The sequence below is a fragment of the Convolutriloba macropyga genome, chromosome 7 (assembly GCF_964194025.1).
Source record: "Convolutriloba macropyga chromosome 7, txConMacr16.3, whole genome shotgun sequence".
In the NCBI taxonomy this organism is placed as follows: domain Eukaryota; kingdom Metazoa; phylum Xenacoelomorpha; order Acoela; family Convolutidae; genus Convolutriloba; species Convolutriloba macropyga.
The window spans coordinates 21,970,307-21,992,378 of NC_134474.1; the positions used below are offsets into that span (position 1 = coordinate 21,970,307).

Below are 22,072 nucleotides of genomic sequence, written 5' to 3' on the forward strand. Positions count from 1 at the left end.
ACACTGTCTCGAGTGCCCTTTTTAAAAAAAACAGCAGCTCAATTTTGTTAACCGCGGATCAAAGTTTTCAATGGCAATTATGTAATAATTGCGCTGAGAGCCACTAAGAGAAAAAAATTTTTTAGCAGATAAACTTTACAAAATTATCCGCTCAATGTAGTGGCTTTTAAATGTATCACAAGTCAGGCTCTATAATTGGGAACCAATGGACGACTGAATAATGAAGCAAGTTTTTTCTTACTTGCACTGAAAAGCCTTATTAAACCAAACTCCCTATTGTGTTTGTGTGTGGGATTGTGTGAGCGGTTGTATGTGTGTTAGAGTGTACTTGTTTCTGCTTGTTTTTGTTTTTGTATCAAAATATTTAAATTTTTCAACGAGAATTTGTTCATGAACTGCATCGGCCATTGGGCACAAAAAATTAAGCGATATAAAAGCAACTCCAGAAATTGTCAGCGGATCTTTTTTTCTAATCCTTAACATTGATAAATTTTTATTACTGAAAATCGTTGCATACCAAAAAAAGGATATCGTTTTATAATGTATTTCAGTGCATCTAAGAAACAACACACTTCATTATTCGTTCATTCACTGGTTCTCAAATTCAGACCTCGACTTTTGTCAGACTCATAAAATTTAGTGGTTTGTCATTATTGACTGAGCATACACAGTGAAGTGGAATTATTTGCAATACAGTATAACACAATTGTCATGTTTTCATGGGTTGTTTTAAAATGCTTTTCTGGATACGTAAGAAAAAACTTGTTTCAAAATTCAGTCATCCATTGGTTCCCAAATTTAGAGCCTGACCATGTGAATGCGTTTAAAAGCCACTACATTAAGCTGATACCTTTGTAAAGTTTGTCTGCTGAACTTAAGCAGATAAACTTTACAAAATTATCCGCTTAATGTAGTTGCTCTTAAACGTATTCACAAGTCGGGCTCTAAAATTGGGGATCAATGGATGACTGATTAATGAAGCATGTTTCTTCTTAGGTGCCCCAAAAAGCATTATAAACAGAAACTCCGTTTTTGGTATGCAACGATTTTCAATTATAAAAACTTATCATTCTATAAAGATTAGAAAACAAAATCCGTTAACAATTTTTGGAGTAGCTTTTACTTCGCCCAATTTTTTGTGCACAATGGCCGGTACAGTTTATGAACGAATTCTCGTTACAAAATATACGCATTTTGATACAAAAAACAATAACAAGCAGAAGCAAGTACACTCTTACACAAATACACCCGCTCACACAAACCCACAAACACAAACACACAAATGGGAGTTTCGTTTTATAATGCTTTTCAGGTCACCTAAGAAAATCTTGCTTCATTTTTCAGTCATCCATTGTTTCCCAATTTTAGAGCCTGACTTGTGAATGCGTTTAAAAGCCACAACATTAAGTGGATAAATTTGTAAAAATTATCTGCTGAACTTAAGCATCTAAACTTCACAAAATTATCCGCCCAATGTAGTTGCTTTTAAACGCACTCACAAGTCAGGCTCTTAAATTGGGAATCAATGGATGGCTGATTAATGAAGCATGTCTCTTCTTAGTTGCTCTGAAAAGCATTATAAAAAGAAACTCTCTTTTTGGTATGCAACGATTTTCAATTATAAAAATTTATCATTATATAAAGATTAGAAAACAAAATCCGTTAACAATTTTTGGAGTTGCTTTTACCACGCCCAAATTTTTGTGCACAATGGCCGGTACAGTTTATGAACGAAGTATTTTTATAATATATACGCATTTTGATACAAAAATAAAAACAAGCAGAAGCAAGTAACCTCTAACACAACTACACCCTCTCACACAAACCCACACACATAAACACACACATGAGAGTTTCGTTTTACAATGCTTTTCAGGGCACCTATGAAAATCTTGCTTCCTTGTTCAGTCATCCATTGGTTCCCATTTTTAGAGCCTGACTAGTGAATTCATTTAAAAGCCACTACATTGAGCGGATAATTTTTTAAACTTTATCTGCTGAAAAATATTTTCTTTTAGTGGCAGTCAGCACAATTATTACATAATTGCCATTGAAAACTTTGATCCGCGGTTAACAAAATTGAATTGCTGTTTTTTTTAAAAGTGCATTCGAGACAGTGTCCATATTAGGAGATATTAGTATTTCACGTGCTATTTTCAGAAAATCATTCACTTGTAAAATTAGGTCTTCAACTTTTGATTTTGCAGAAATTTTCATCTCAAAGCTGTTGAAAATAATTGTGCACGACCTGAGAAGTCCATGAGTAGAAAAATTATATATATATATATATATATATATATATATATATATATATATATATGATATGTACAAGAAAGATTTTCTGAAAATAACACGTGAAATACTAATATCTATTAATATGGACACAGTATTGAACGCACATTTTTAAAAGAAAAAATTAGCAAGTCAATTTTGCTAAATACCTGATCAGAGTTTGCAATATCAATTCTTTTGAGAAATGCGCTGACAGCCATTGAAAGCAAATGTTTTTCAGCAGACAAACTTTACATAATTATCCGTTGAAAGCGGTGAATTTTGAAGCAATTTCCTAGAAAAATTCAGCACTTGTCAACACTTGTGTAGCATCTATAGCACTGGCGCAAGATTTACTTACTGGAAAAAATTTTTCCTTCTGCGGCTGTCATCTCAATTCTCACATTTTTTTCAGTTATTTGGTCTCTTTTCCTAGCACCTAGCTATTTTAGCACTTAACTTACGCATTTTCAAAGCTTTCCTTAAACAATTTGGAATATTTTTTGAATTATTTTTTGTGCTCCTGTAAATATAGAAGCAACACCGGACCACTTTAAACAGCATCGCACTAGAACATTCCAACATAAACACATTTGGAAAACTGCCAAAAAGCTTAAGAATTTTGTCAACTCTTAACATACAGCATTTATCGCACCTGGAGTATGTAGTCAAATTAATAGATTGAATGAAACCAGGTAGCTTGGTTTCATTCAATCAAAAAATTAAGTGTAATTATCGTCCTTCCAATAGATAAGATTAAAATGTGGCGCTTTTCAGTTGTCTTGTTTTTCAAAAATTTGAATTATCATTTAAAAATTAATACAGATTTTTAATAGATTAATGGCTGAAACTTAAATTGTTGATTTTTTGTAAGGAATATGTTGAAAGATGTGCTCAATTTTTGTAAGAAATGTGCTGAATTTATGTAAAGAATAAGCTGAAAGCGCTGAAATTCTCTTTTTCTGAAGTGCTAAAATTATATAAGAATTCTGCTGACCATTTGAATTGTTGAATTTGTGCAAGGATTGAGTTGAATGATGTGTTGCATGTTTGTAAGAATTGTGCTGAATTTATGTAAGAATGTGCGGAAAGTGCTGATTCGGGGATTTTTGGAAAGTGCTGAAATTATGTAAGAGATGTGTTGAAATACGTGCTGAAATTCTGTAAGAGATGTGTTGAGAAGCGTTGAGAACGTTTTTATTCAGCACATTCAGCTCCTAAAATTATAATGTCATCACATTCAGCATATTCCTTACATAATTTCAGCACATTGAGCGTATTTTATACGAAATATTCCACCTACGCCAGCTGATATCTCGACCCAGGCCCGAAGTAGTTTTTAACTTAGCGTAGGTCCTTCAGTCTGAATATGATGTACGAAACCAATTTATAGAACAGGGTAGTGATTCGTTCTGACTAATGAATAAACATACTGTCTAGACTTTTTGCAGGGTACTCCATTTCTGAATGTCGTGGTCGCCTTGGCAACCAGTTGGGAATGATGGCTCTGGGATTGCAGGTTCACTTGAGATTTGGGACCAGACTACTTGTTCAACCTTTACAGTACACAAAACTGGTTAACGTATTTGACATGGAGCAAATTTGCAAAAGTGATGCTAGCTCGTTCTGCATTGTACTTCCTAAAGGTTGGGTTGAAAAAGTATAGTTTTGTAATCATACAGCTTTAAAACCCAAATTAACAGGTGAATTGGTTCGGCACCGAAGTGGCAGTTGTACAGTTCCAGTTATCTGAAGAATTCCAGATCTTATTTTCAACAATGTGAGATGTTATAAACAGATCCAATATTATCTAAACTGTAGAAAAAATAGATAATGTCACTTCTGCCTTACATCTAGGATTACCAGGATTCTCATAACCTCTTGGGATAAAATAAATACCCCCCCCCCCCACTGTTACATCTTTTTGCCCAGGTTTAGGTGCGCGACCCTAGACCGCTCTGATCAGACCATTTGGGTCGCACACCGGTGGAGTGGTGCGACACAAAATAGATGGTCTGGGAAACGTTTGAGTCGCACGATGGTCTGGACAATGGTCGCACTACGGTCTGATTAGAGGGCAAAGTCGTGCTATAGTCTGATCGCAGGTCGCACAAAAGTCTGGACAATGGTCGCACTACGGCCCGATCAGAGGGCAAAGTCGCACTATGGTCTGATCTGAGGTTGTACCAGGAGAGGCACGTGCCAAAAACTGTAACATTAGGAAACCAAGTCATAATGTTGATTATATAGATGTAATTCAATGGTTAGGAAATGGATGACTTTTTCACGGTAGCAAAAGAAGATTCGTGAAGCAAATCTCACGAAAGTTTTAACTGTTGTCAAGGAACAACAGTGGGCAAGGGTAGCCCATGCATATCGTGCCAAAGTAACTATAACTCAAGGGTCTTTTCTGAAACACCACCAACACTGGTGTCAGTGAAGCAAGCTGATTAGTTTGCTTTTCTGACTTCCGGCCACAGCACCACCAACACTACACATTCAATATTAACTGAAGGTGGAACACCGCACAGAGGTCACATGAAAGTCTTGACAATGGTTGCACTACGGTCTGACAGAGGGCAAATTCGCACTACAGTGTGATTATAGGTCGCATGAGAAGCGTTTTCTGAACGAAATATAGCTGTAGTGTCCGAAAAGTCTCATAGTCAAGATGAAAATCATGATCTGTTTTTTTACCATCCTCCTTTTTCATTCCTGGCTTAGAAGCAGCAGCGGCGGAGCTAGATAAAACAACTAAAAGTGAACCGAGCAGATCACGAAAAAAATCTGGCTCGTAACGCTCTCTCCACAACAAAACAAATAAAACAAAACTAAACATGCACGTGGTCTGTCAAATGAGTAAAAAAGATGTAGGAGTTGGTAGCTTATGTAGAACTTATTCACACACCTTGAATCATCTTGCCCTCGTTGATAGACCAAGATGATGTAAGAGTGGGGGTTAATTTGCTATTTACGACCCCCACTCTTAAATCATCTTTACATCATCATATTTCTTACATCAACTCCGCTTGGCAGCCCTTTGCAGCCAAAAATGATGTAAAGGTTTGGGGCCTCATTTTCCTAAAAATTGTTTTTTATTGCAACCCCACTCATACAACATTACACAATTTTGGCAGTTTCAGCCTTACAACATTTTACAACCTCTCAACAAGTTATCATTCACCCTTAAATCATTTTACCCCCTTGGCAGCCCAACTCTTGGACCATTTTAGCCTCTTTCAACAAATTACACCCCCCTCTTACTTTATTTACCCCTGGAAGACCTAATCTTACATTGTTGCAGCCTCCCCACATATTTTAAAACTGACAGTCTTCAACACCAAACCTGTGTACACTGAGCCAGTTCTCCTTAGCCTCAAGAACATCAATGCTTGCCCAATTTTTGACGATCAATCTATGTGTACACTATTTGCTAGAATTACCCTCTGAACAAATCGCCCATAACTCTTTCGCCGTTTTGGAGCTCACTCTCGCATCACACTTTTGCTCATCTGAGATAAAACTTCAATTTCTTCCAATTGCATACCCCTTTTTCTTTGAAAATTTGATCACAGGGAGTAATTCCTTGAAAGCTGTCCTTTTGTAGCCCCACGTTCACATCATTTCTGTCCCCTCACTGTTGCATCTGCATCTGCCATTGTTAAATATTCTCTAATTTTCTGATCTTTGGTGTCACGTTATCTGAGAAAATCTTTTCGTCTAGATTTAAAATGATCATATTTTAAATTATATTTTGATTTATGAACTTATAATAATAAATTGATAGAATCTGATTGAACTTCTTTGCCAATATCGTGTTACCAAAGAGAGTACATCTTACATTTCATCTCTTTTGATCACCAATACAGTCATTTGTGTTTGCCTTGTTGAGGACTGCTATCGTCTGGTCACAAGTCGCACAAAAATCTTGACAATGATTGCACTACGGTCTGATCAGGGGGGAATGTCGCATCATAGTCTTTTCATAGTTCGTATGAGAAGTGGTTTTTGAACAAAGTTTGGCTGTAGTATCCGAAAAAGTCTAATAGTCAAAATAAAAACCAACTTTTTGAGTTTTTGCAATATATGATCTGTTTTTTTACCCTACTCCTTTTTCGTTCCGGGCTTGGGCCAGAAGTTGCGGAGTTACATAAAACAACTACAAGAGAATTGAACAGATCTTTAGTTTAAAAAAAGCTGGTTCAAAACGCTCTCTCCAAATCAAAACAAATAAAACAAAACTAAACATGCAAGTGGCCTGTCAAGAGGGTAAAAAGACGTAGGAGTTTGTAAATTATTTAGAACTTATCCCCAGACTCTTAAATCATCTTGCCCTCGTTGACAGACCAAGATGATTTAAGAGTGGAGGTTAATTTGCTATATACGCCCCCACTCTTACATCACATTTACTTCATCATATTTCTTACATCATCTCCCCTTGACTGCCCCTTGCAGCAAAAAATGATAAAAAGTGTTTTGAGTTTCATTTTCCTGAAAATTGCCTTTTATTGCAGCCCCACTCATACAACTTTTTACATCCTCTCAACCAGTTACCCATCACTCTTACATCATTTTATACCCTGGAAGACCTAATCTTGCATTGTTTAAGCCCGCCCCTGTACTCGAAAACTGACAGTCTGCAACGCAAAACCTGTCTACACTAAGCCAGTGTTGCATCGCACTTTTGCTCATCTGAGATAAAACTTCAATTTCTTCCAATTGCGCACCCCTTTTTCTTTGAAAATTTGATTACTGGGAGTAATTACTTGAAAGCTGTCCTTTTGCAGCCCCACGTTCACATCATTTCTGTCCCCTCACTGTTGCATCTGCATCAGCCATTGATAAATATTCCCTTTTTTCTGGTCTTGGGTATCACGTTATCTGAGAAAAAATTTGAACTCATAATAGTAAATCGATAGAATCTGATTGAATTTTTTTGCAAATTTTGTTTTACAAATGAGAGTACAGCTTACATTCCCTCCCTTCCCTCTCTTGTGATCACCAATACAGTCTTTTGTGTTTGCCTTGTTGAGGACTGCTATCGTCTGATCAAAAGTCGCACGAAAGTCTTTATAATGATCGCACTACGGTCTGATCAGATGGCAAAGTCGCACTATAAGGTGATCATAGGTTGCACGAAAATCTGAGAATTGGTCACACTACGGTCTGATCCGGGGGAAAAAGTGCATCATAATCTTTTCATAGTTTGTATGGGAAGCGGTTTTTGAAAAAAATATAGCTGTAGTATTCCAAAAATTCTTCTAGCTTAGTTAAAGACCAATTTTTGAGAATTTGCATTATATGATCCATTTTTTGCCCTCCTCGTTTTTCGCTGCGAGCTTGGGACCAGCAGACGCGGAGATACATAAAACAACTACAAGAGAATTGAGCAGATCACTAGGTTAAAAAAACCTGGTTCAAAAAGCTCTCTCCAAATCAAAACAAATAAAACAAAACTAAACATGCATGTGGTCTGTCAAGGGGGTAAAAAAGATTTAGGAGTTTATAGTTTATGTAGAACTTATTCCCACAATCTTGAATCATCTTGCCCTCGCTGACAGACCAAAATGATTCAAGAATGGATGTTAATTTGTTATTTACGTCTCCCACTCTTACATCATATTTACATCGTCATATTTCTGATGTCAACCCCCCTTGACCGCCCTTTGCAGCCAAAAATGATGTAAGAGTTTTTGGCATCATTTTGCTAAAAATTGCCTTTTATTGCAGCCCAACTAATGCAACATTACACAATTTTGGCAGCCTCAATTTTACAACATTTTACATAATCTCAACAAGTTACCCTCACTCTTATATCACTTTACTCCCTTGGCAGCCGGACTCTTGGACTGTTTTAGCCCCTCTCAACACATTACACCCCCTTCTTACATCATTTACCCCCTGGAAGACCTAATCTTACTTTGTTGCAGCCTCTCCCCCCCCCCCCTGAACTTGAAGACTGAAAGTCTTCAACACCAAAGCTGTGTACTCAAAGCCAATTCTCCTTAGCCTCCAGAACATCAATGCTTGCCCAACTCTTGGACCATTTTAGCCTCTTTCAACAAATTACACCCCCCTCTTACTTTATTTACCCCCTGGAAGACCTAATCTTACATTGTTGCAGCCTCCCCACATATTTTAAAACTGACAGTCTTCAACACCAAACCTGTGTACACTGAGCCAGTTCTCCTTAGCCTCAAGAACATCAATGCTTGCCCATTTTTTGACGATCCATCTATATGTAAACTATTTGCTAGAATTACCCTCTGAACAATTCGCCCATAACTCTTACACCGTATTGGAGCTCACTCTTGCATCGCACTTTTGCTCATCTGAGATTAAACTTCAATTTCTTCCAATTGCATACCCCTTTTTGTTTTAAAATTTGATTACTGGGAGCAATTACTTGAAAGCTGTCTTTTTGCAGCCCCACGTTCATATCATTTCTGTCCCCTCACTGTTGCATCTGCATCTGCCATTGATAAATATTCCCTATTTTCTGGTCTTGGGTATCACGTTATCTGAGAAAAACTTTGAACTCATAATAGTAAATCGATAGAATCTGATTGAATTTTTTTGCAAATTTCGTTTTTACAAATGAGAGTACAACCTACATTCCCTCTCTTGTGATCACCAATACAGTCTTTTGTGTTTGCCTTGTTGAGGACTGCTATCGTCTGATCAAAAGTCGCACGAAAATCTTTATAATGATCGCACTACGGTCTGATCAGATGGCAAAGTCGCACTATAAGGTGATCATAGGCTGCACGAAAATCTGAGAATTGGTCACACTACGGTCTGATCCGGGGGGAAAAAGTGCATCATAATCTTTTCATAGTTCGTATGGGAAGCGGTTTTTGAAAAAAATATAGCTGTAGTATTCCAAAAATTCTTCTAGCTTAGATAAAGACCAATTTTTGAGAATTTGCATTATATGATCCATTTTTTGCCCTCCTCGTTTTTCGCTGCGAGCTTGGGACCAGCAGACGCGGAGTTACATAAAACAACTACAAGAGAATTGAGCAGATCACTAGGTTAAAAAAACCTAGTTCAAAAAGCTCTCTACAAATCAAAACAAATAAAACAAAACTAAACATGCATGTGGTCTGTCAAGGGGGTAAAAAAGATTTAGGAGTTTATAGTTTTTGTAGAACTTATTCCCACAATCTTGAATCATCTTGCCCTCGTTGACAGACCAAAATGATTCAAGAATGGAGGTTAGTTTGTTATTTACGTCTCCCACTCTTACATCATATTTACATCGTCATTTTTCTTATGTCAACCCTCCTTGACCGCCCTTTGCAGCCAAAAATGATGTAAGTGTAAGCCAGCTTTCCTTAGCCTCTCGACCATCAATGCTCTTCCAATTCTTGACGGTCCATCTATATGTACACTATTTGCTAGAATTACCCTGTGAACAAATCACCCGATGACTCTTACACCGTATTGGAGCTCACTCTTGCATCGCACTTTTGCTCATCTGAGATAAAACTTCAATTTCTTCCAGTTGCATACCCTTTTTTCTTTGAAAATTTGATCACAGGGAGTAATTACTTGAAAGCCGTCCCTTTGCAGCCCCACGCTCACATCATTTTGGCCCCCCTCACTCTTGCATCTGCCATTGATAACTGTTCTCTGTCTTTCTGGTCTTTGGTATCAGGTTATCTGAGAAAATTTTTTCGTCTTGATTTATGATGATGATATTTTTTAAATATATCGTTGATTTTTGAAATCATAAAGGTAATTTGATAAAATCTGTTTGAATTTTGACCCCAATTTCCTGTTACAAATGAAAATACATCTTACATTTCATCTTTTGTGATTACCAATATAGTCTTTTCTGTTTGCATTATTTAGGACTGCTATGATGAAGCGATTGCGCAATGTAGAATTGAATGTTTTAAAATCAAAGAAGTCATTTCTCTTGTTACTAAATCTATAGTCAAATCGTGTTTCGGCTCTGTTTATTCAACCATGATGTGTTTTTGTTCTTGTTTTTTCTGCTTAGAGAATTCAATCAACCGATGCTAGCACATAGGTTTGCTGCATCAAGTAACCTTTTCCGTTCTATAGCCCAATATTTTTAAATTTGCCGTTGGTTTGTATTTGTCAAAAGCGTTGAAATCACCACTCATCCAAACCGTTGTTTTCCAGCTTGTTGGTGCCTGGAAGAATTAAAGCAATGCAGAAAATTGGCGATGTAATTTTTTTTGAATAGATATTGTAGAATCATTCTGCACTTAAAAGCAACGTAATAGGGAAGACGAACAAAGAACTTCCTGATTTTGCTTCAAATGTTGCTTGAAGTATCTATTTGACATAAATTTTTGTCGAAGTGAACTTACGGTTGAAAACGAATGTTTAAGGTTTTGCTTCTTGCAATGCCTTTACAGTGTTTTCTTCTGCCAGCTTCTCTTTTTTTTCGTCAAAGAATCTCTGTTTGCTCAAGGTGGTTTGACAAACCACGGCAATTGAACATCAATAAAGTAGCTATTTTTGGTCTGCTTAGCAGCTGTTTTTTAGTTTCCTAAAGGTCTTTGATTTTCGTCCTGATTATTGCCTTATCAAGCTTGCTTGGTTGCAATAGAGTTTAGCTTGTTGTTTGCTTTGCTGGATCTCGCTAGTCGTCGGCAGCTTTACGAGGTCAATTCCTTTATAAATTTTTTGTCGATTTGTAGCTCTGGCTGTCTTTCTTCGTTGTTTTTGATGTCTTTTCTAGTACTCTCTTCATGTTGGGATGATGTTGTTACTCTTTCTTCTTTAACCTTGCATGGTTATTCTCAGCATGAGTCGTTCGGAAAGCTCATCAGAATTAGTGTCCAAAAATCCTCTAAAGTAGTGGACGCAGTGCGTTTCAGGAAAATTAGGCCGTTGATCTTCAGGTAACTAAAACTCTCGGTGGTTTTAATAGGGGCTCAGACAAAACATTTTTGCAGGTTTTTCTCGTCAATTCGCAAAACGGTTTTCGTTATCGTAATTTTGGGTCAAAAGTTTAGCTGGAAGTTTTTACTGTCAATTCTATAATTAATTGACTTTTGCAGCCCCACGCTCACATCATTTTTGCCCCTCACTGTTGCATCTGCATCTGCCATTTATAAATGTTCTCTTTTTTCTGGTCTTTGGTATCACGTTATCTGAGAAAATCTTTTCGTCTTGATTTTAATGATCATATTTTAAAAAATTATTTGATTTTTAAATTCATAACAGTAAATCGATAGAATCTGATTGAGTTTCTTTGCAAATTTTGTGTTACAAATGAGAGTACAACTTACATTCCCTCCCTTCCCTCTCTTGTGATCACCAATACAGTCTTTTGTGTTTGCCTTGTTGAGGACTGCTATCGTCTGATCACAAGTCGCATGAAAGTCTTGACAATAGACGCACTATGGTCTGATCAGATTGCAAGGTCGCACTATAAATTGATCATAGGTTGCACGAAAATCTGAGAATTGGTCACACTACGGTCTGATCAAGGGAAAATTTGTATCATACTCTTTTCATAGATCGTATGAGAAGCGGTTTTTGAACAAAATATAGCTGTAGTATCCAAAAAAGTCTTATAGTCTAGATAAAAATCGACTTTTTGAGAATTTGCATTATAAGATCTGTTTTTTACCCTCCTACTTTTTCGATCCGAGCTTGGGACCAGCAGTTGCGGAGTTACATAAAACAGTTACAAGAAAATTGAGCAAATCACAAAAAAACCTGGCTCAAAACCTTCTGTCTAAAACAAAACAAATAAAACAAAACTAAACAAGCACGTGGTCTGTCAAGGGGGTAAAAAGATGTAGAAGTTTGTAGTTTATGTAGAACTTTTCCCCACACTCTTGAATCATCTTGCCCTCGTTGATAGACCAAGATGATTTAAGAGTGGAGGTTAATTTGCTATATACGCCCCCACTCTTACATCATATTCACTTCATCATATTTCTTACGTCATCCCCCCTTGGCTGCCCTTTGCCCTAAAAATGATAAAAAGTGTTTTGAGTTTCGTTTTATATTGCCTCACATTGCCTTATATTGCAGCCCCACTCTTAAAACGTTACACACTTTTGGCAGCCCCAATCATACACAATTTTACATCCTCTCAACAAGTTACCTTTCATTCTTGCATCTTTTTACCCCCTTGGCAAACCTACTCTTGGACCCCTTTATCTCTCAACAAATTACACCCCAGTCTTACATCATTTACCCCCTGGAAGACCTAATCTGGCATTGTTTAAACCTCCCCTCCCATACTCGACAACTGACAGTCGTCAACACAAAACCTTTATACACTAAGCCAGCTATCCTTAGCATCCCGACCGTCAATGTTTTCCCAATTCTTGAAGCTCCATCGATATGAATACTTTTTGTTAGATTTACCCTCTGAACAAATTACCCCACCCGGGTCGAGGAATTTGGCCAAAACTTTGTAAGATCAGCTGCAACTAGCGTTGACAAGTCGGAAAATTCACCGCAATTTTCATAATTTTGCAATGAATGCGTTGAATTCGAAGACAAAAACTCAACGCATTCAACGCAAAGTTTTGTAAAAAAAATTGCGGTGAATTTTCCGACTTTTCAACGCATGTGCCGCTGATCTTACATAGTTAGCGTTGAATATAGCTTAGATCTTACATATTTAGCGTTGATTTTAGCGTAGATCTTACATATTTTTGCGTTGAACTTAGCGTTGATCTTACAAAAAATCAAAGCGTCCACCTGAAATATTACCCTCCAGTTGCGTATGGGACTCGAATTGCTGACCTCTTGTTTGCTTGTCGCCTCTTCTACCATTGTGCCACAGTTCCTTGGCTTCCTTAAGAGCCGCAATTCTTATAAAGCGTAGATCTTACATATTTTGCGTTGAATTTAGCGTAGATCTTACATATTTTGCGTTGATTTTGCGTAGTATTTAACTTAGCATATTCAACGCATTTACCATGTGAGGCGTACTGGGAAAAACTTTAATTTTTTTAAACGTTTTGAAAAAATTTTGAATTACAAAAATGGTCTGAAATGGTTTTTACACCGTAAGAGAGCACTGAAAGGTTATTTTTTGCTGATTTCATATTTCTCACTTGTGCAGAATAGGGGTCGAAACAGTAAGAAAATTAATTTTTCGGAAAAAAATAGAAAAATTTGAAATTGTAACATGGTCTGATTTGGATTTTGCACTATAAAAGAGCACTAAAAATGATTTTTTCTGAGCTCATGTTTTTCACATTTGCAGTATAGGGTTCGAAACAGTGAAAAAAATTGATTTTTTGAAAAAAAAAAACTTGAAAAAGTTCTGAAACCGTAAAATGGCCTGAAATGGATTTTGGAATATAAAAGAGCACTAAGAAGTGATTTTTTGCTGACTTCACTTTTCTCAACTGTTCAGTATAGGGGGTCGGAACAGTAAAGAAATTAATTTTTTGAAAAAAAAACTTGAAAAATGTGAAATCGTACCATGGTCTGAATTGGATTTTTCACTATAAAAGAGTACTAAAAATGATAGAGGTCAATATTTTTTGCAATTTTACATTTAATTGATTAAAAAATTAATTGATCAACGCTAAATTCAACGCTAAAAATGTAAGATCTACGCTAAAATTCAACGCTAAACATGTAAGATCTACGCCAAAATTCAACGCAAAATTATGCAAATTTAGCGTTGAATGCATTCAATGTATATAAGATCACCGCTAAAATTCAACGCTAAATATGTAAGATCTACGCCAAAAATCAACGCAAAATTATGCAAGATTAGCGTTGAATGCGTTGAATGTATGTAAGACCTACGATCAGGCGTAGATCTTACATAAATTCAACGCATTCAACGCCAATCTTACATAATTTTGCGTTGAATTTTGGCGTAGATCTTAAATACTTAGCGTTGAGTTTTGGCGTAGATCTTACATATTTAGCGTTGAATTTAGCGTTGATCTTACATACATTCAACGCATTCAACGCTAATCTTACATAATTTTGCGTTGAATTTTGGCGTAGATCTTACATATTTAGCGTTGAATTTTAATGGTGATCTTACATAAATTCAACGCATTCAACGCTAATATTGCATAATTTTGCGTTGATTTTTGGCGTAGATCTCACATAAATTCAACGCATTCAACGCCAATCTTACATAATTTTGCGTTTTTTAGCGTTGACAAATCGGCCCGGGCATAACTTTTACACCGTATTGGAGTCCACTCTTGCATCGCACGTTTAGTCATCTGAGATAATGCTTCAAAAATCCTCCGATTGCAGCCCACTTTTTCATTGCAATTCTGGTCACCGGGAGTAGTGCCTTAAAAGCTGTCCCTTTGCAGCCCCAAGCTCACATCATTTTGGCCCCCTCACTCTTGCATCTGCCATTGATAACTGTTCTCTGCCTTTCTGGTCTTTGGGATCAGGTTATCTGAGAAAATCTTTTCGTCTTGATTTATATTGATCATATTTTTTGAACATATCTTTGATTTTTGAACTCATAATGGTAAATTGATGGAATCTGTTTGAATTTTGATGCCAATTTCCTGTTACAAACGAAAATACATCTTACATTCCATCTTTTGTGATTACCAATATAGTCTTTTGTGTTGGCCTTGTTGAGTACTGCTATGATGAAGCGATCGCGCAATGTTTTAAAATCAAAGAAGTCATTGCTTTCATTACTAAATCTATAGATAGTCAAATCGTGGTTCGGCTCTGTTTATTCAACCATGATGTGTTTTTGTTCTTATTTTGTCTGCTTAAAGAATTCAATCAACCGATGCTGGCACATATGTTTGCTGTATCAAATAACTTTTTCTGTTCTATAGCCCAATATTTTTAAATTTGCCGGTGGTTCGCATTCGTCAAAAGCGTTGAAATCACCATACTCAACCAAACCGTTGTTTTCCAGGTTGTTGGTTTCTGGATGAATTAAAGCAATGCAGAAAATTGGCGATGTAATTTTTTGAATAGATATTGTAGAATCATCCTGCACTTAAAAGCAACGTAATAGGGAAGACAAACAAAGGACTTCCTGATTTTGCTTCAAATGTTGCTGGAAGTATCTATTTGTCTATTTGACATAAATTTTTGTCGAAGTGAACTTACGGTTGAAAACGAATGTTTAAGGTTTTGCTTCTTGCAATGCCTTTACGGTGTTTTCTTCTGCCAGCTTCTCTTTTTTTCGTCAAAGAATCCCTGTTTGCTCAAGGTGGTTTGACAAACCACGGCAATTGAACATCAATAAAGTAGCCATTTTTGGTCTGTTTAGCAGCTGTTTTTTTAGTTTCTTGAAAGTCTTTGATTTTCTCACTGATTATTGCTTTATCAAGCTTACTAGGTTGCAATAGAGTTTAGCTTGTTGTTTGCTTTGCTGGATCTCGCTTGTCGTCGGAAGTCGGCAGCTTTACGAGGTCAATTCCTTTATAATTTTTTTGTCGATTTGTAGCTCTAGCTGTCTTTCTTCGTTGTTTTCGATGTCGCTTCGATGTCGCTTCGATGCCGGGATGATGTTGTAACTCTTTCTCGTTTAACCTTGCATGTTCATTCTCAGCATGAGTCGTTTGGAAAACTCACCATAATCAGTCTCCACAAATCCTCTAAAGTAGTGGACGCAGTGCGTTTCAGGAAAATGAGGCCGTTGATCGTCAGGTAACTGAAACCCTCGGTGGCATTGATAGGGGCTATGACAAAACATTTTTGCAGTCTTTTCTCGTCAATTTGCAAAACGGCACATTTACAAATCGTAATTTTGGGTCAAAAGGTTACCTGGAATTATTTACTGTCGATTACATAATTATTACTTTTTTGTTCTTTTTGCGTCAGCTTTCTTTGCGTTTACCTGTTATCACGGGCACAATTGTCTTTTGCATCTTGTCTTAGTGACACTTAACGATCTAAACAAACATGAAATAGTTATAATCCCTCTTCGAGTCGTAAAAAAGAAAAAAGCATAGTTGTTTCTTTCGAACTCAATTAACGCTTTTTTTAACGAAGAAAAATCAAATAGAGGGAAAATGAGGAACTAATGAGGATCACTTCTACGTCAGGTTTACTACTGCACTAATCTCAATTTCAATTTTCCTACGCTATTGGTACGCTATCTGGATTTTTCGCGAGGCTCATACTTTTATAAACTATAATCACTTCTAAATCATTGTTATTGGTGGAGTCATCTGGTCTGGTGACCTTGTTTCTGTCATTTGAAAAACCGCTTTGCCCGAAAGCAGTATTTTGTGTAATCAAAGATAAAAAGCATATTCTCAGAAAAAATTTTTTTATGTATTAGCTGCAAGGATCTTTTTTGTTTGTTAAGGTGTTTGTTTTGGTGAGGCTACCATTAGACAAAACTAGGTATAGGTTTTTCAACTTGCTCTTTGGGAAAATTAGGCGAAAACACATTAAAACTTTTTGAAACGGTATTCAAGGTCACTTGACGCTACAAATTACTCATGTACCCATGGCAACTTTCCTGGCATGACGACGAGCGAAAGTATAATTCTACTAATTTTCAACTTTTTACACGCTGTAGTACACCACTCAGTGTTATCTGAGAACACAATTTTTCCAAAAGTGGCGCCGGAAAGGTGAAAATTTTACAAGTTTTTAAATATTGAGGTAAAAAGGTAAACCTTTGGGTCACAGGAAACATCGCGAAAAATGATTGTGGGATGGAACAAAACTGAAATTTTGACAAAAGATCAAATGAAAAAAAAATTTTCGTCTATACTTGTCTGCTATAATGATATTAGGCACTTGCTAGGTACAGTTGAGTACTTTTTATTGTCAAGTGAAGTTTTATGTATCGCTTTTTGTTGTGTCTTAATTGGTTTTTGCATAGTTCCCACAAATACTTAGTTGGCAAATCGCGCTCACTGCTACAGAAATTAGCTTCATCTAGTGGATTTTGCGCCTAATGTCCCCACACAACAATTAGCAGTCTTTTATACGCAAGACAGCATGTTGAAGCTCAATCTTCAATTTTACTTTCACTGATTTCTCATTTGACTTTCTGTTCTAACATGATTTGATTTTGTTCCTTTCCTTGAAATTCAACTGACTATTTTCTGAAGAAACTAAAAGTGCGAGTTTAAAATTGTCAAATCAATCTTGTAGGCTAGTCAGCCAATGTCTGTGAACCTGATAAAAATGAATTGCAACAAGAATTTTGGAAATGATGTTAAAACAGGGCGTACTTTGAATTTTTTATGATAAAAGATTTTCATATTCATATAACTCAAATATTTTTTGCTATGCTTAAAAACAATTAAGAACAGTAACTGCGATTCATCATGAATACAAAACAAAAAAATTGAAAATTAGACAATTGAATAAACAGAAAAGTGCAGATATAAATGAGAAAGTAGAGGTAATAGTTTCAAAATATGACAAGAGACTGATGATTATAGCAACAATCGTTTATTAGAAAATATTTATTTCTCTCCTTCTAACGATGAACAAAGTAGAAAAAGTAAAGACGTCTCAATTCTAAGTAACCTATATCCACAACAGCTATTCGCGTATATTTAAATAAACATCTAATATCATTTTTATAAACTGAAACAGTCTTTGTCCAAATGTTTTTGATATCACAGAACGTGGTGATGCGCAGTTAAACTTCCACGACGAAACAAGACCAATTTTGACGTTCTGTGACTATCTGAAAAAACCATTGAAATCAAATTCACATCACAACACTAACACTGAAAGCAGATGGAGCTGTAGGAAAATTTCTGCTCAATTAACATATCAATATGAAAAAACATCTCTACAAAACAACTGATTGCATCTTCTGTCATCTAATAAGCGGACCGTTAAAAAACTCACTGCGTTCACTTTGCATATTAGTTGAAAAATACAATGCAACCAACAGACAACAGTCGTATAGAGCTGCATTTCCCAACCTGAGGTAACACTGAAAACTCTTGCGAGCAACAATACAGAGGCTCTCTTATCGGTTGTGCAGTATGAATTTCCTGAGATGCCCAATCAAACTGCTCAAAACCACAGTAAACTAAATAAAAACAGTTCTAAACTGTTCATACTGTATAAAAAATTTATACCAGGCTGTTCAACACTAATCTGCGCTGAACAATTAAATTTCAGACAAAGAATATTAAAAACTCCACTCAGCAAACACATTAAAACCACCGGCATAGTAAACAAACAAGAAGAAGAGAAGTTGATCCCAAAAATCAGGAGACGTGAGGTCGATTAGGATGCAACAGTCAAGATCATTCCGAAACAGTATCGAACCTATGACTTTGACGTTATTCAGGTCACGTATAACACTCTCCAGGATTGAAATACTTGTTTGGACAAACTTTTGGATATTTTCTACGAAATTTCCACGTCAAATTATGCCGAATATGGGCAGCATAATATGATTGCTTGTATGAGAAAAACGTCTCTTTAGTTCAAAAACGTCTTCATATTCAACTTTATCAAAATGATATCAACCAGATACACATGTTGCTATAAAGAATAAGGCTCAACATCACAAGGAAGTATAGTTTGCATAACATATCTTTTTACTATTATAATTCATAACAATCATCACCATCAGATAACTCTCTACGTAGTGCAATCTCAGTATTACTTCAATATGACTCCTACTTAAAAATGACCAATACAAACGGTAAGCACTTTTATATCTCTGAACAAATGGAACCCGGCAACTAACAAAGAGAGAGCACTGAGAGAAATCAACCATTGAGTTTTCAAAATCAGATCGAAAGCTTTTCATCCAACAGCCAGCAACAAAAGGAAAAAGGAAAAGGAACCTCCAAGAAAATTTCGAGGAAACGGCATTGGATGAGTTGGAGAAAACACAAGAGATATAAGCGCACTGAACAAAAATTAACCCACAGATTTGAACAGAAGCAGTTTACAACAGGGATTGTTTCGGACAAATATGGAGCAGATCAGTATTCGACAAATTATAAAGAGAGAAATGAACAGAGCAAAAAACTTGACTAAATCGAAATTAAAAAACAATGGGAAACCGACTGGCAGAATGAATCTAACGTACCAGCTGAAATGGAAAACCTTGTTTTTAAAAAAATAAAAAAAAATGAATGCCTCCTAGCCCAGAGGAACCCAAAGATCTTCAGTGCCCAGACGACGATTAATTCAAACATTAAAGAAACCTCATACCTCAAAAATTAGTACTGAATGTTTGTCAAAGGACACCTGCAACGACTATGACACTTAAGACAAACGAGTTTCAAGAAAAATGTAACTTTTCTGCAAAAATTTTGTCAAAGAACAAAACATCGAAGCTACGGTTTTTAGGAGATGACGCGAGCCACAAAGAACCATCGAAACCAAAAAATTGATCTCCAAGTTTGCAATTTCCATCTTCAAGCAGTCAGAAGCAATCAATTGATAGAATCAAATGAAAAATTTTCTTGTTTAAAAAAGGAACAATTTTTTACAATGGTTATATCAAGATCACACAGAATCCATTCAACCGTCAATCCACTTCAGCAGAATCAAATCACCCGGTAAAACAAACTAGGAATCGACACAACCAAAGTCAGAGTGTACAGGAAATCGCAGACAGATAACAAGTGTGGGAGATGCCAAAAAAGGCCCAATTTTGGACAACCCCAAGTCCGCTTCGAATTCAAAACTCAATTATCTGATGACACCGCTAATTCAACAATCGATTAGTCAAAGAAAATTTATCAAATCAAAGAAACCATCAAATCGATTAGTCAAGGAAAATTTATCAAATCAGAGAAAACCGCACATCAAGTGAAACTTCCCAATGACACGTTTGAAAATGGGACCACCTCAAAATAAGCGGTATCATTTTCTCCGAAACAACAATAGATGACAATGTTTTCTGTAACGCAGCTCAGAAAACTTCTGTTCTCCACAACGCCTTCAAAGACCGCGCAAAAATTGATTTTCAAGTTTCATATGATAGAGAGACGATTATCTGAACAACAAAAATTGAAGCCAGGACAAAACTTCGAAGACTACAACTGAACATTGCAGCAAATCTCAAAAATTGGAACGGTGGTGGGTTCTTAAATGGAAAAAAACGGAACGCGTCACACTATTTGCAATTTTTCTTAGACAATTAGTGCAATTTATTTTTTTTTCATAACTACACTCGAGCTGCATTCATCCACCGTTCTGATAACAGCTGAAGGAATACCTCCTCCTGCAATGATAAAAAAGAGTTGGAACAAACATGCCATCCCTAAAGGAATGATTCATTCAAACCTGGTTCATTTTATTCGTTTCACCAATCTTCTTGGTAAAGTGCTACTGATACTCTTCCTAAAAACTAGAGTGTAGTTGCTGTAATCCCACTTATTCCTGAGCATGCGTGATGACTCTTCCGCAGATGAAGTAGTCACTTTCAGTCCAATGGATTGAGATGACCCGTCAATTCGGCCGGCCACGTCTCTTATATTCCTCGAAAAACTTAGTGAAACTGAACCCAACTAGATGCAGAAATTGCACCAATTTTCTTTGAACCACGTTCGGCGTTCTAGTGCGGCTTCACCATGTCTAAATATGGGGCGATATAACAGTTCTCAGAGACGGCTTTTGCTGGTTTTGGGTACCTGATAATATTAAGAAGTGCTGTGCGTTGTAGCGCGTATTTCGCAGAAGTGGGTAAATCTTTAGCTTCAAGTACATGGCTCGTGTTTCGATGCCCACAACGTTTGATGTGGGGTCCTCACATCACAAACATTTCAAAGATAACTAGTCGAATTATGGAAGACTGACCTGTGAAAATATTCCCCCTAAATTTGTCTAAAACGCATATGGTTGTTCTCGCACAGTTAAGAATCCATGAATAAGTTTTTGTATTTAATTTGAACCAGTAAGTACTGCTCCGTTCAACGGTGAAATCTGGATTTTAGCTGCCCCCTTGAACGCCCTGTTAGTCGGATTATTAACCCGGTGTTCCAGTAGATAGCACTGGCGATATCAGCGACTTTCCAACTTGTTAGCTTCGAAAACCTTTACTACATAAGCTTTATCAAGATCCTCTTGCAGGATGTTAGTGTTTTTTTCTCAAAGTCTTTGAACATCGTTGAGCCTTAGTGCGTCACCGTGCAATCCGGGTCCATCTTCGAGACTACTGGAATGGTAAAACAGGCGGCATCCCATAAAACTAAAACTGGGGTATCTGTACCAGAAGAGTTAACCAACTTTGTTTTAATCACTTGAAGGATGCCCTTCATATTACTAACAGATCACGTATTAGTGGTCTCAGTTAATGACTGCCCATTTGATGGTTTATTTTGATGTAACGTTGTGTTGCTGCTGTTAATTTTCCTTCAGTCTATAGGTGAGAAAATTTCTTCATTTCCAAATGGAAAAGTACATTCTGAGTTTTTGCAACCGTCGTATTGGCATTTTTGGTCTAGGGCACTGACTGAGCAAATGTATTTCTCCTAAGCAAGAAAGACAATCTTTGCCTCGGCCGGTATTTTAGTTAACTGATTGGGAGTTTTATCTGTCAATACTCGTCACTCCCATATGCCGTGATTACCCCCACACAATGCAGCGAGAGGATTGAGGGGCTCCCAATGTTGAGGCAAGACTTTGAGTGCCCCTAGTTTGCGTATTAGCAGCAAATAAATTTGAAACAACTGGATTAAAGAATTGGTGTTATCGTCCGTTCTTGTCTTTCCGATGTTTGTTTCATCAAGTCAAGTGTCTCGGTTTTTTTGCTTTAACCAGTCATTGAAGTAGAGGTGTGTCGGTTTTACCAATTGCTTTTGGACAGTGAAGAGTGACGCAGACTTTTTCATGTTGGGTGGACTGTCTTGTTTTCGCACTGCCGTGTTAAGTCATCGTCATATGAAAATGA

The 22,072-nt window shown here is 36.7% G+C and overlaps 1 protein-coding gene across 7 annotated transcripts in view; it reads left to right on the forward strand.

The window, feature by feature from the left end:
• Positions 1-22,072, forward strand: part of LOC142342701 (uncharacterized) — a 257,026-nt gene that overhangs the window by 67,875 nt on the left and 167,079 nt on the right. For all 7 annotated transcript variants that reach the window (XM_075394207.1, XM_075394201.1, XM_075394205.1 and 4 more), the window contains one exon: positions 3,723-3,917. In XM_075394207.1, the coding sequence (XP_075250322.1) occupies positions 3,723-3,917 (195 nt within the window). The remainder of the gene's footprint in view (positions 1-3,722; positions 3,918-22,072) is intronic.